The sequence below is a fragment of the Ambystoma mexicanum genome, chromosome 5p (assembly GCF_040938575.1).
Source record: "Ambystoma mexicanum isolate Mex_15411 chromosome 5p, UKY_AmexF1_1, whole genome shotgun sequence".
In the NCBI taxonomy this organism is placed as follows: domain Eukaryota; kingdom Metazoa; phylum Chordata; class Amphibia; order Caudata; family Ambystomatidae; genus Ambystoma; species Ambystoma mexicanum.
The window spans coordinates 1,046,434,568-1,046,449,387 of NC_090930.1; the positions used below are offsets into that span (position 1 = coordinate 1,046,434,568).

A 14,820-nucleotide genomic window follows, 5' to 3' on the forward strand; every position below is an offset into this window, starting at 1 on the left:
CGCAGTGTTGCAGCAATTAAGTTTGAGGGTCAGAATAGTGTTTTGGACACAGGACTGTGGACATTTATTTTAGGCAACCTGACAAGGACGGGTCCTGTTGAGGCAGGGAAACCCCTCATAGAGTTAGGGCAAGGGAGGCATTTTTCCCAACCCTTTATTATTTAAATGAAAGTATTGTGCACCAAACTGTGTTGTACTCTTTATTCCGAGTGCCCCCACATGTACTTAACACACTTTTCTAAAGTTAAACAAGTTAAACAAAGTTAAACCAGTTGGTGCATACATTTCTGAAAAATGCATTCTGTTCAAGAGCAAATCTACAATGATTTGCATTTTAAAATCCAAGATGGCTGTCTTTGAAAATGCAGATGGTAATTGCTTTCTTTAATTTGGGGGCTCCACAGCAACATCATACCCACTGCATTTCTAGAGTCATAGCGTTTGGCTTTTCCCATGCTTGCTTACTTGTGTAGCAACATGGGTGATAACAGATCAATTCTGGACGATGGGAGCTCAATGGGCAGTGCCATTGAATGAGGCTTCTTCCAAACCCTCTCCTAGGACAGATTAGAGGCGTGGAGGGTTTCTCAGCACGAGGGCGCAAAACACTAGCAAGGTGTGGCACTGTATATGACGAAACAAATGAGTCAGTTAAGAGCACTTGCGTGGAAGAGAAAATGCCAAACCATAGCCCTCAAGCAAGTTCCCACTAACCTGGGGATCATGCCAGAGATGCGTTTAAGAAACATGTCCCTAGGAAAAGGGAATTGCCCATTTAACAAAACAAGGAATGGCCCTTCCCGAATGGCATCCTGGTTCCGAAGATTCCCTCATGCTAGTTTGTCCTCCTTATATGGCAGTCTGGGAGGACCTCCCTGCATTGTGACGTAAATACATTACCCTCCCACCTGAATCAGAGGCCTGTCTGCACCATTTAACATATGCCCCCTTCCTGCACTGGGGAGCAACTAGTCTCTTCTTACAGCAGTATACTGTAAATATTCATCCTCCATCTAACCCCCACAGTAATGGCTTGCAAATGGAACTCTGCTACGCAGCTGACAGAATCCCCAGGAATGTTCTAATAAATCAGCAGTGGCTTGATTTTGAGGAATGGGATTGTGCTGACTTTCAAGTGGGATAGGTGGATCAATTAAAGGCCTACGCGGGAAATGGCAGGTAGTTGGGACTGGCAAGCATGATGGAGGAGATGCAGGTTGCATCAAAATATATTTTTATGAGGATATCTGCATTTGACAGAATGCTGTAATAGCAAAACTGTCTGGGTCACTAGATAACAACTAGGTATCAGCAGTAGAATGCACACATCATGGTCCCCTTGTAGCATTGATTACATTGAACAGACTACCAACCTAGCAAAAACAATATGGATGAAACATAGGTCTAATGGAGGATATTACCTTGAAAGGGTTATAATGTAGCCCAAATACAATTTGTAACAATTCATAAAACCAGTGAGGTGGCAACCTTGGAGAAGATCTTTGAAGAGATCTGCCCTTCTGGCATGAATAAAGTAACTGATTTTCAAAGTTCTATTTAATGGGTTTTCTCATCTCTTGTGTAGGTCCTGAAGATAGCTACAGAGGCATGAACTGGGTACTGTCACAGATGGCCTTAGTAAACACCAACTCTGGAGCACAGTTCAAGGTTTTTTTCAGATCTTTGATTAGGGTCTTTATAAGGGCGCCCCACACACTTATGTTCCATGGGCTTTTCTCTTCCCTAGCCCAGCCGTCCCGAGATCGGTAATCCCTAAAAGTATGGCTGGCTAATGGTGGCGATCTGAAGACCACAGCCTTATCTCTCTCACTACCACTGGGGTCAATCTGGGTGGATCTTAACCTTGGATCCCACAATAGGAATGTGATCAAGAACTAATGCCTTCAAATTGCCCAGGTCTCACTGAGTTTTGTCCCTCATGCCAAAAACCCTGATTGTCCCTCAGGTTCCTTACCCTGATATTCTTATTTTCCTTTTTCTGCCTTCTACTCTCCTCCGTTCTCTCCCTTGGATTCCTCTCTGTCCCTCTGATGTTCCTCTATCTACTGCTACTCTCCCTCACTCTCTACTCTACTTATTTCTGAAATACTACTGTTTCTTCTCCACTACTCTCCACTTCTCACTTCCTTCTCCATGCTACACTCTAGACCCCTATCTGCTCCCCACTCCACATCTCTCCCTTTCCCTCTCCACTCTAACTCTACATCCCTCACCAGTGCACTCGACTCCACTCCCCAACTCTCCAGTCCCCTCTCCACACTACATTCTACCCCTCATCCTCTCACAGACATCTTCCTTTCACTCTCCCATTCACTTGGTTAACTCAATCTCACTTACTCTCCCTTACTGTTCCACGTAACCTCAGCCACTACTTTGAACTCACCATGCATGCACTCTTAAACCCAAGTACCACCATCTCCCACAAACCAATGTCTTACCTTGCACACATTGTCTGTAATCCTCCACATGCCAATGCACTGCCCTTCCTCTGCCTGGTCTCTCGGCCCATCTTCTTCTCCCTTGTCCTCACACAAACAACCCACACTGACCTGTTCTTCCAGTGTTCTTTTATTTTGCTCCCTCACCCCTCCAATTGGCCATTCCGCTCAGCTGATTCCCCTCGCCAATTGCTGCTTTGTTTTTCTGCTTTGGCGAGTTACAGAGGTGGAAGGGTCTGCTGGTGTTCTGTAATGGCAGCCGCTATGTGGAAAGTCAATTTATAGCTTGTTTTGGTATGAGATTAGTTCTTGACTTCCTGTCCTCTGTGAGTAATGTTCTGGTCACTGCCTGTGCGCTGCAGTCTTCCTCACCGCTGAAGACTTCTTTGCTGCCCTGCTCCACAAGATTTTCTGGATGTGGCAGTCCTACAACATGAGAGAAAGAACACTGGCCAGCCTTGAAGCAGTTAGCTACGGTGTGATAGGTGGTACTTAACAGTTGTAACCAGGCATAGGTAGAAGTGACAGAGACTGGGCCCTCCCAACTCCCTCACCCTGCCTCTGGGTAGGACTGGCTCTAGCAAAAATCCTGGTAAGCCTCCAGCCAAATGTTGAGAGGGATCCCCCCTTGACAAGGTCCTATCCCTGATCCTATCACTGTCCTTTACTACTTACCCACACATGCCACGTACTCTCATTTGGAACCCGGATTGTAACGTTGTATTGTACTATATGACAAACCTTCTATACTTCACCTCTATTCCAAATATTATTTCTAAGTTCTTTACTCTCATATTTTCTCTTAGTAAGCATTTATTTGTACAAACCACCAACAGGAGGATTTTCTTTGGTAATGTATGACATTTTTGGTATCTACAGAGTATATAGAATCTGAGCCTCCTGGAATGATACCATGAGACCCCACACATCCAACACTCCATGGCGTGTAAGAATCCTATGCTGCACAGCAAGAGAGTTATTGGCATTTTATTTATAGTACTGATATGAACATTGCAAGAAAAATGTAGAATTTGACATATTTGCATTTTAAATGATCGATTATTTTCTCCTGAAAACAAAGTCGCAATGTACCCGAAGCACATTGAGATAGATATCAGCAAGATCATTTATTTGAGTGTGAAATGTTCATGAAAATATGTTTAAAATTGTTTTTAATCGAATTAAATACTATTTGGATACCCCCAAATACATATAGATGCTTGCTTTTGGGTGCAAATATATTTGAACATGCCAAAGGAACTTTAAAAAGGTTTTGTCGCTTTGTTCGACTTGGACTTCCTTGGCAGGTAGACACATCCAATGGAAGGTTGATGACATTCTCTCTCACAGAATTTATATCCCTCCAAATTGGTGGAAGATGGAATGGCTCCAGCTGTCCTGTTCTCAAGACAGTAGTCACCGTTTTTGAATCACTTGCTTGACCTCTTGACTCAATACTGGATGCATTCCTTGTCTCTTCCAAACTTGACATGCTGTTCTTGAATGTTTGCTCGATGGAGAATTCGGCCACTCTTGTAAATAATGCTTCCAGCCTCCTTCCACCCTAGGTCTGCTCTCTTTCTGGCGAGATTTACGCCAACATCATGTTCTTACCTACTATTCAAGGTGGCAGGAATGCAAACCAATTAAATGTTAATAAAAAACAAGTGTGTTCCTCCCCTCGAGAGAACATCCCATTTGCTCCCATGTAACTGTCCTTTCATTCCCTTCTTGCTGCCCAGTGTTTTAGTAGCCTGGTTGTTTGTAAACTCTGTTGTACACTTTTTTAGTACTTTGGAAAACGTTCTATATACATTTTAAAAAAGCAGACAGAAATAATATTGTGATCGCATCCATTTCTACTTCTACTCCATCCCCACTTTGCAAACGTGCCATCATTTGCATTCCCTTTGTGTCTTCTCCGATTATCTTTCTAATCCCCACCTTTGACAATTTATTCATTTAAATATTTAGTTCATTTGATCGCCCTCTGGATCAAACCGTTTAACAATAAATATTCCTTTTTTTTTTGCAAAATGAATTAAAACACCCATGTTTGTTTGTGTTTATTTTGTCTGCATGCAGTAGTTGGATTCATGAAAGATCTGATTGGTCTGTCCCTTTTCATTTGCCAGAATGAGGAGAAGACAGTGAAGATGATGTATCAGAAGAAGAAGCTTCCCTTCCGCTACATCATGGAAGCCAATTGCCGAGCCCTGGAGCTTCCCTATGTCGGGGATGACCTCAGCATGATCATCTTGCTCCCTGATGACATCAGCGATGACACAACTGGCCTAAAACAGGTATTGTCAACTGACAGGACAAGCAACCAGCTTTGTGTACATACAAAGGTGGCAACTGTTGAGATTAAACCAGTAGCATTTAATTTAATTACTATCAACACAAGTTGAATTGGTTCGCATGGTTCAAAACAGTGTAGTTTTCTCAAATCCGGAAACTTTCATGAATTCGACACCATAGTCCTTTGTGGTGTAATTGGGGTAGTGCAACGTATATAAATGACAGCACAGATACTAGATTATACTAGATTAAGATTGTAAACTTTGTATTTACTTTACAAAACCGACAGCATTCGCTTGTGTCCCTTTTCCTGTCCTCCTCTGCCACTGCCCCGGTTAGACCCTTCGCCTTCGGTATTCTTCTCGGACTCTGGCAGCATCACCAATCAGCACTTACCTCTTCTTAAAGATATAATATCTCTCCCTCACTTATCTCATTACATGGTCTCACAACATTTCTGCCAAGAATCTTTGGGGTTTCTTTATGGTCCGCTATCTTATCTGGATCCGGAGCTCCTTTGCATTATCCATGCCAGAAGCACTAGCCACTTCCTCAACCTCATATCTATAGGATGTCTTCTCTCAGTAGCCTTGTTTCTGTGACTCATTTCTTCAGTAGCTTAAAGTATCCGGCATTCCTGGTGATCTCTTTCTGTTCTGATGCAGCAGTCACCATGGTTCCCTTTTGCTTTATTATTCTCAGGGGCATGCTAGCATTTTGAAAGTCAGACTTCTTGTTTGTTTTTGCCGCACAATGATGTCATCGCCAGCTGGGAATTCTAGTCCTCGCTTTTGATCCATCTGTTTTTTCCAGTGTCTCTGATCCTAATCGCAGTATCAATATTGACTGGGAATTTGGTGTTCTAGTTCTGAAAGTGTATCTTATCATGAGTTTGTCTGGATAACACCCATTGAGTCATGCAGTGAAATGGGATAATGACGTAGCATGCAGCATGGAGTCTGTTGTATCAACATCTCCCCAATGACCGCACTCTATTTTGTTCTCTGCTCTTTATTTTGTTCTCTTAAAGTTTAACAAAAACGTTTCTGCCATGTTATTGGCTTGAGGCCATAGTGGCATGATTATTTGGTGTTGGACACTCATGTGGAGGGCAAACCATTTGAACTCATTACCATTGAATGGTGGTCCATTATCTGTCTTCACAATGGACAGAATTCCCCATTCACTGAAGAGTTCATTCAGTGTTCCTACTATTTGAGTGAACGCTGTTCAATTGACTGCTTTCATAATTGGGAAACTTGACTACTCATCAATGGCCACCAATAAGTAGGCTCCGTCTGATATGGGTCTATAGAAATCCAGAGCAATATTGTGCCATACCCCTTCTGGAAGCTCAGTGGCACATAATGGTACAATGTATTATTTTTGGCTGTGTTCTGACATGCCTGGTAATGCTTTATAACCTCTTCTATTTTCAGCGTCCCATAGCGGAATAGGCTAAATGTTGAGTGGATGACAGTGCTGTTTTTATGTTTTCAAATATCTGTTGGCATCCACTATAAAGGGAGCTCTTTCCTTAAGAGTTGGCAAGTGGTTCTGTAAGCGTTTCATAATTTAATATAAATCGCACACAGTGCCCTGCCATCCCCAAAAAAGGATCCAACCTTGGATACGTGATAGGTTGGAGGTAGTTTGTGAACTGTAAGCACTTTGTAAGAATCTGCAGTCATTTCTTGGTCTGAAAAGATGTGCCCATAAAACCGGAGATGGTTTTTATTTAACTCACACTTATCACCATTCAGTGTCAGTCTAATCCTCTGGGGTGTCTGGCCCACTCATCCAATTCTTCATTATGTGCTTCTTGTGTCTTACCAAATATGCCACCGCTATCGTTGAAAGCATTATTGAATGGTAAGAGGATCCACCTAATAGTTTCCTCAAAGATTTCTGCGATGGATAAAATACCATAGTTAATTCTTTTGTACCTCTGTAGTCCTCTATGTGTGGAGTCCAGTATCACCCTGGACGCAGCCCAAGTTGGTGATGCCCTTGGTTCAAGTTCAATTTTGAGAACTTCAAAGCTTGGTTTAGCCGGCCAGACAAGCATGTTTTCAAAGTGGGGTCCCTGATGATGTAAGAATAATATACTACAAGAGAGCTGGGTGGTCCTCTTTTTTCGGGGGCTGTGTGGATGAGGGCCAAGTAATAATTGTATCTACACAAAATCCACAGAACAGCTTCCCTCCTTCACATCCAAAGGGTGTGACAGGCAACACGCAACATAGAGAAAGGGAGGATAGTCTTAGTTAAATAAGACTGAGAAACATGAAATTATAAAGATAAATATTTTAATCGTTATCGTATACAAAACACAACATCTTTCTTAAAGACATAAAAAACACGCAAAATGATGTGTACCAACAGAGAACAAATTCACAAAACACAAAATTCATCAAACCCTCTCATATTGTGTAGAATGGGAGTGAAGTTAGTATAGGAAAGTGCGGGGAAGATACAATCATCGACCCCTTGAACAATTCTTCCCAAACTTAAGGCTTGTATCTCTATGTGTCAACACTTAATCGTGTTTCTAGGTCCACCAGAAAGAACGTGTCTGGATTGATCTCAATCACGTAGTTCGATGGACCCAACTTCAGGACGTTTCTTGTTTGTACAACTTATTCAAGACGGGATATATTGCATAACATCTGTCCTTGTTCGTGTGAAAGACTATAAAAAACCAAAAAGCAATATTGGCTACTAAAACTTAAAAAACATTAACATCTCCCTACCTTGTGCATGATGGATGTGTCACTAACCTTTTATTTCTTGAGTGGCATGTGAGGAACCTTTTCTGAAAACGATATCGGCACAGTAGACCAAACAGTGACAGTTATTGCACACTCTGGAAAAGAACCATCCAAGAACATACAGGAAATGTGTAACCTTTTCCAACTCATCAAATAGTAGTGATTCAGGGTCCAACAAAAGCCTGCCAACAAACAGAGGCGCAATGCCGAAGGAGGTAAATTCTTTTCAAGGACAGGGCAAACGAGGCAAATCCCACCAGCCAGGTAACCATGGCATGAGAACACGCCAATGCCAACCGTCCCCCCAAGCCTGGTGACACCTATCTTTAATTTAAGTGACCATGTCTTAACTCAATTCGAAATTGGGTTGCTCAGTAAAGGACTAACCTTTGTCCCTGTGTCAAAGCCAGACCGCCTTAAAACAGAAATTGAACTGTGTAACTTCTTTCGCATCCTAAGATGAAAGTATTTTTTCAAAGATGCCAAAGATAAAGATCCAAGACAAGAAAATGCATCAGGGTTAAAACCTCCGTCTTACTTTACCCCTCTGTCAACAATGGTTTCTCCTGAAATTGTTAGTTTTGAGAATACAATTCTAAGAGAAGTCAACCTTTTGTTAAATACAAAAAACAGCCCGCAGAGATAACTTATCAAAAGAAGAAAGATGCGCATTAAAGAATTTGGAGGACAATAACATGTTTTTGATTAAGCCTGCTGATAAAGGAGGTGGAGTAGTCCTTTGGGCAACACCACTGTACAATACAGAAGTCAAACGACAACTTGACGATAGAAAATTATATGAACGGCTTCCTAGTAACCCTACCAGTAGGATTCTAGAAGAAATCATCAGTCTCATGACTTATGCTTTAGAAGAGGGATGGATCGACGAAGACGAAAAATCCTTCTTGATTAAACATAACCTGATCACTCCGGCTTTTTATTGCCTCCTGAAAATGCACAAAAATGCAAGTGTCCCACCAGGACGCCCTATTGTGGCTGCTATAGGTTAACTTTTCGAACCTTTGTCGATCTATGTGGATACCTTCCTAAGACCCTTTGTAGAAAAGATGAGATCATCTGTTCAAGATACCACCAGTATGATAAAGATTCCAGATACTCTTGTGACAAATGAGGAAGACATCTTAGTAACATTAGATGTAGAATCTTTATATACTAGCCCTCCTCAGTTCAAGTGTGTCCAAATTATGCACTCTTATCTTGAAAAGAGGTCCAATAAAACAGTTCCATCTGATTTAATTGCTGAGTGCATTAAAGTAGCTCTCACTAACAACTTCTTTATGGTTGAAGGAGTGTTTTCCCAACAATTGCAGGGCACCATCTCTTTATGGATGATTTGGAAAACAGGACGGTGTATGCAGACAATAATCAGTTTAAGGAGCTAATGAAGTCATGGCACTGTTATAGTGACGACGTCTTTGTGCTATGGGGAGGCAGTTAAAATAGTCTGTCGAGTTTTCTAGAATGGTTGAATGCTCAAGAGGCATGTATCAACTTCACTATGTCATCCAATAAAGGTAGGATTGCCTTTTTGGACTTAGAAATATATAAATCCCAATTGAATAAACTAAGTACTACTCTGTTAAAAAAAATGACAGACAAAAACACTGTACTACTATATAACAGCTTTCACCCCCAATCCCAATGTCAAAATCTACCGTATGGTCAGTTCCTACGAATTAGACGGAAATGCAGCACTAAAGACGACTATGAAATTAACAGTAAACATCTAAGTGCCAAACTCAAAGAAGGATGATATCCTGCGCACATCATCCACAGATCATTGAAACGAGCACGACACACAAATAGACAAGACTGCTTAGTTAAACAAACAAACCAAAACTGTGGAAGAGAAGATCACATGTGTATCTACTTTCTCACCAATTAGTCTTGATTTGCGAAGAATCATTCTAAAAAATTGGGGGATGATTACCACAGAGGAGTTTAAAATAAACCAACCCCTGTTTTGCATTGAAATGGATGACAAATTTGAATGACAAGTTAGTTCATACTTACCCAATAACAAAGGAAAAAGAACTTCAAACACAAACCACACTGTGGGGCCTTCCACAAGTTATTGGCCACTTTAAATGTGTCAATTTCTCGGTTTTCCGACTTACCAGCAATATCAAAGACATAGATTTCAAGGGCAGAAAATAGTGCTTCAGAACATTCCCCAATTGTAACACAAAATGGGCCATTTATGGCATAAAATTCCGGTGTGGGCTGCTATAAAAGACAACAAAAACGACCAAGGATTTGTGAGCACTGGTCCTGTGTCAAAAATGAAAGTCCCGACAAGCCGTTAGTGGCCCATTATAAATTAGCACAACTTAATCAAGAAGACATTTATTGGTTCATCATTGAAACTGTCCTATCTCACCTCAGTGGGGGGATCGAGAACTGAAATTACAAAAGCTGGAAAAAAAATGGATTTTCGAGCTAAACTCTGTGAAAGAAGGCTTAAACATTGCGATTGAATGGGGACTATTTGTCCACTAATTCCTTTTTTCCTGCGACAAAATAACATATACCAGATGTTGCAACTGTAAACATTGTATTATGCAACATTGAATTTATATGAGAATAAGTTTGAAATTATGATAACTAGGTTATTACCAACAAAATAATCACCCATTCACAAGCATTCCATCATCGTTGGAAAAACAAAACTTGTCACAATCATCCTATCATTGATGAGAAAATAAATTCTCTGATGTTTTAGTAAATAAATTCTCTGATGTTTTAGTTTAGGGGCAGAAAATATAAGCGGGGCCATCACTTGCGCCTCCGCTATTTTCGTGCCCAAAACAAAAACTATTCATTGAATACCAAAGAAATGCACCCTTAAATATTTTAAGATCCGTGTAAGGGACCATAAATAAATCATTTATCTCAAGACGATTGTATAACATATGTCTGCCCTTCTTGGAAATAGTTCAGTACGCCCAAGATGACGGATGATTAGCGAAAACAAATGTTGCAGCCTTCAAATGAAACATATAAAGACATGTATCATGTGGCATCGGTAGCGCTTTTTGTGGATCTTTTTAAGAAAACGCCTGTGGTTGTCTAACATAAGTAAGTAAAAGACCCTTATATCAGTTAAAAGTAATCTAAAAAACTGATTAAAAAACAAGTTGGGTTACATCTGCCGTTTCGGTCTGCGTTTTAAGCAGGAAACAGCCCTCTGTGAAAAACCATCTACGCGAGTGCGGCGCAGAGAGTTCATCTGCCGTAGTAAACACTGCAGAGAGCAAACCGCAGTTGAAAAACTGCTTACACGCCCGGGAACTTTGTGAAGGTAACAGACTAACAATTGACCACAATATGATAGGTGTTACAACTAACAAACAACTAATACCCTGTACTGATGGGTACTTTCTAATAATGAACAGTGCTTTTCGTGCACTTGTGGTTTGGTAACAGGCAGCCGCAAAGTATATGACACCATAATTGGTGAACATACTATCAAGAAGATGCAGATTTGAAATAAATATTGAAGATGCAAGCTAAATGAACTAAGGTAATTGAATGGACACAATGAAGTTGAGTTTTTTTTTAAAAACTCAAAATAATTGGATTTTGGATAAATATCATAAATTGATTAATAATATCGACAGAGTGAAATTGGCATCAACTATGCATAAATAGTGTTGTCTTCTGAAATACGTCACAGTAATAAAAGAGAGCCAAACATTTTTTTATACATGGTTCTTTTCCAGAGTGTGCAATCACTGTCACTGTTTGGTCTACTGTGCCGATATAATTTTCATAAAACGTTCCTCACATGCCACTCAACAAATCAAAGGTTAGTGACACATCCATCACGCACAAGATAGGGAGATGTGAATGTGTTTTAAGTTTTAGTAACCAATAAAGCTTTTTGGTTTTTTATAGTCTATCACACGAACAAGAACAGATGTTATGCAATATATCTCGTCTTGAATAAGTTGTACAAACAAGAAACGTCCGGAAGACGGGCCCATTGAACTATGTGATTGAGATCAATCCAGACACGTTCTTTCTGGTGGACCTAGAAACACGATTATGTGTTGACGCATAGAGATACAAGCCTTAAATTTGGGAAGAATTGTTCAAGGGGTCGATGAATGTAACTTCCCCGCACTTTCCTATACTAACTTCACTCCCATTCTAAACAATATGAGAGGGTTTGATGAATTATGTGTTTTGTGAATTTATTCTCTGCTGGTACACATCATTTTGTGTGCTTTTTATGTCTTTTAGAAAGATGTGTTTTTCATAAGATAACTATTAAAATATGTATCTTTATAATTTCATGTTTCTCAGTCTTAATTAACTAAGACTATCCTCCCTTTCTTTATGTTGAGTGTGGCCTGTCACACCCTTTGGATGTGAAGGAGGGAAGTGGTCCCTGATGATGATACGGCTACATTGAGAACTACTACAAGGAGTGACACCCATAATGTTGGACCATAATGTCAGACTGTAGTAGCCTGCAGAGTTCAGCTGAAACTCAATGTTGACTATGAACTCAAATTTGTTGTGAGTTTTGAAGAACGGGTTTGACTTTGTAGTCAATATGTAGCTTCACAAAGGTGTCTTTTAACTTCCCTAATACATTAAATAGTTTTGGAAAGAAATATTTTAGTATTCCTTTTGACCTGTCATTGTTGTTGGTAGGTTCTCTAACTACGTTTGTCTTGACAAGCATGTGACATCCTCTGAGATGTGATCATTGAGATCAAGCGGGGCAAAAGCAGGGCAAAAGCTGAGTACCCGACACCCTGTGATAGATCTTGTAATTGCATGAATGACAGCTGATATAGATCAGTTTCTTTGACTCAGAGAGCACATGCATCGACCTATAGATGGTAGTGGATGTTTGGCGCCTGAGTGATAGATCAGTGCAGAGGATGGTATCAAATGGACTTGGATATGGTTGGGCGTCATTTTCACTCATTGTATTAAAAACGGCACCCATATTGTTGATAAAAGATTGTGGGCCTCATCAGGATTTGGGCTGTAGCCTTTAAATGCAGTGGTAACGGTATTACCGCTGCATTTAAGGGCTGGCCCTATCACGAGTTGGGCGCTAAATCGGCTGTTTTACCTCCAGCTTTTTTCAGGAGGTGAAAATCCCTGTTTTCGGCAGTATTACAGCCGGCTGTATTAGCCCACAGTATTAGCACCGAAAATTCCCCATTGGATCCAATGGACCCAATTAGGAATGGGGATTTACCGTTAAGGCCCAACCCATGATCCGGTGGTAATACCACCGGGCCGGTCGGTGCTAGGGCTATTACAGTCGGCGGTATTACAGTCGGGAATACAGCCCAACCCGTGATGAGGCCCTGTGTATGGGTACTGTGACTAATCCCAGGATAGTGTCACTGCTTCCTTGGGAGCAGCCCCATTGCATGGGGCCCAGGAGGTGAGGCCATCACCCGATAGTCAGCAGGCAGATCTTATGGGAGGGAAACCCTCCATGGGACCAGTGATGATAGCATTGGGAGAACGCGGTATTCACCACCTTCATCTATTCACCCCACTCAGTTACCTGGGCTCCCCAACACCTCTATGTACCTCTGTATAGTAGAGTAGTTCATAGTAGAGTAGTTCATTAATGCAGATTATATTGGGACAAGGAAGAGGGAGGCTTGCACAGGTGGAGTCCATACCATCTTTGGCATGAAGAAGAACAGACAAGGAGGCAAAAGCCCACTGCGGAACCAACATACGCAATACAGTCTCTTAAAGACAGCTCCGGCCATAAAAAGCAAAGAAGGACTCTGCAGATTTTCAAGTCAGCCCTGGAGGAGCAAGGAACCAGCTGCTGGTTCTGTGGCGAGAAACCCGAGGGAACGAGACACTGTTGAGGAGGGACTAGCATCTACAGAGGTCCCGTTGAGCAAGAGTCTGCCAGGGAGAGAGAAAACCTGACCGGAGAAGCCAAAAAAAGAGAAGACAGGCATCCGACTTTGCGAGAGAGTGGTTACTGCTGTGGAGCTACCGAGAGAAGGATGCTGAATGCGGAAGTAGTGCAGAAGCCCGATCAACAGCAAGGACTGACCAGAGACTGCAACAACATTTCCCCAAGGTACAGAAAGGGACAGTCGGTTGGTGGGACATGGAGGGCACCAATTAAGATAGAAAGACACAAACCAAAATCCGAAGAGGCAGAAAGGGATAGCAAGCAAACTGTAAAAGCTGGAACACATTTTACAAAGTTTGCTATGAGGAACAGTACCTGGCAGGAGAGAACAGTAGGTCTGTTCAGTTGGACATTGAGTGAAGCAGGGTTAGAGAACCCGCAAAAACAGCACATCAGGGCCTGGGACCCATGTGAGGTCGGGCAGCCTCCACCGAAGTAAAAAACATGGGTCAAGGACCCATACAAGACAAAAGAAACACATAGTAAAGGGGCTGGAGCCCAGAGCAAGTTTGGGGAGAGCCCAAGATAATATGAAGGGGTCTGGGACCCACACAAAAGAGAAAGATGCTACAGAATAAGTCAGAAAGAGCAGAGAGAGCCCTGGGCGACCTGGGACTCACAAAAGAAAGTGAGGTGTAAGAAGCACCTAAAACAATAGGTTGAGTACTAAATATCAAAGGAAGAAACACTTTTTGTAATTCCAAGATCTATTGTCAATTCCGGCAGGATAGTGCACCAGACCTAACGCTGCAATCTTGGGACAGGGAAAGAACAAGGGGAAGAGACGTACCCCGTTGATACTTGGGAATTATGTTTTGCGATAAGAAGGTCTACAGTCGAGTCTGGCAGGATAGTGAACCAAACTTAATACTACATCTGTGAAATGAAGAGAAGAACAAGGGTAAGAGACTTCTCCCTTGACACTAGGTAACTGTTTGAAGAATCAGCCATTGGGCCTCATTACAAGTGTGCCGGTCTGGAACAAAGGCCGGTAATTCTGGCTCCCGCATTTTTTCCAGACCGGCCCACTTCAAGTTTGCAGGTGGGCACCATGCATCTCCCAGCAGGCCTGACCTGCCAGTAGATTGGGCCCCTAAAAGCAAAGAAATAGGTGAATCACCTGTAATACCGGTGCCAGTGATTCACGCAATCTCATCCCACACAGTCCTATCAGATTCCATGGGAATGGAAACTTACCAGCTCTTCAGTGCCCGTAATATCCCGGTCATACTGGGATATCGAGTGGAGGAGACGGTAAGGGAAGTTTGCTGGTATCCAGGCAAACTCATAATGAGGGCCATTGAATTTTCTCATCAAGCATTCAACATTTTAAATCTGTTACCAGAACGAGAGA

At 41.8% G+C, this 14,820-nt stretch overlaps 1 protein-coding gene across 1 annotated transcript in view; it reads left to right on the top strand.

Annotated features, from left to right (window-relative positions):
• Positions 1-14,820, top strand: part of SERPINB1 (serpin family B member 1) — a 77,669-nt gene that overhangs the window by 51,402 nt on the left and 11,447 nt on the right. The window contains exon 6 of the mRNA XM_069613533.1: positions 4,595-4,762. Within this exon, the coding sequence (XP_069469634.1) occupies positions 4,595-4,762 (168 nt within the window). The remainder of the gene's footprint in view (positions 1-4,594; positions 4,763-14,820) is intronic.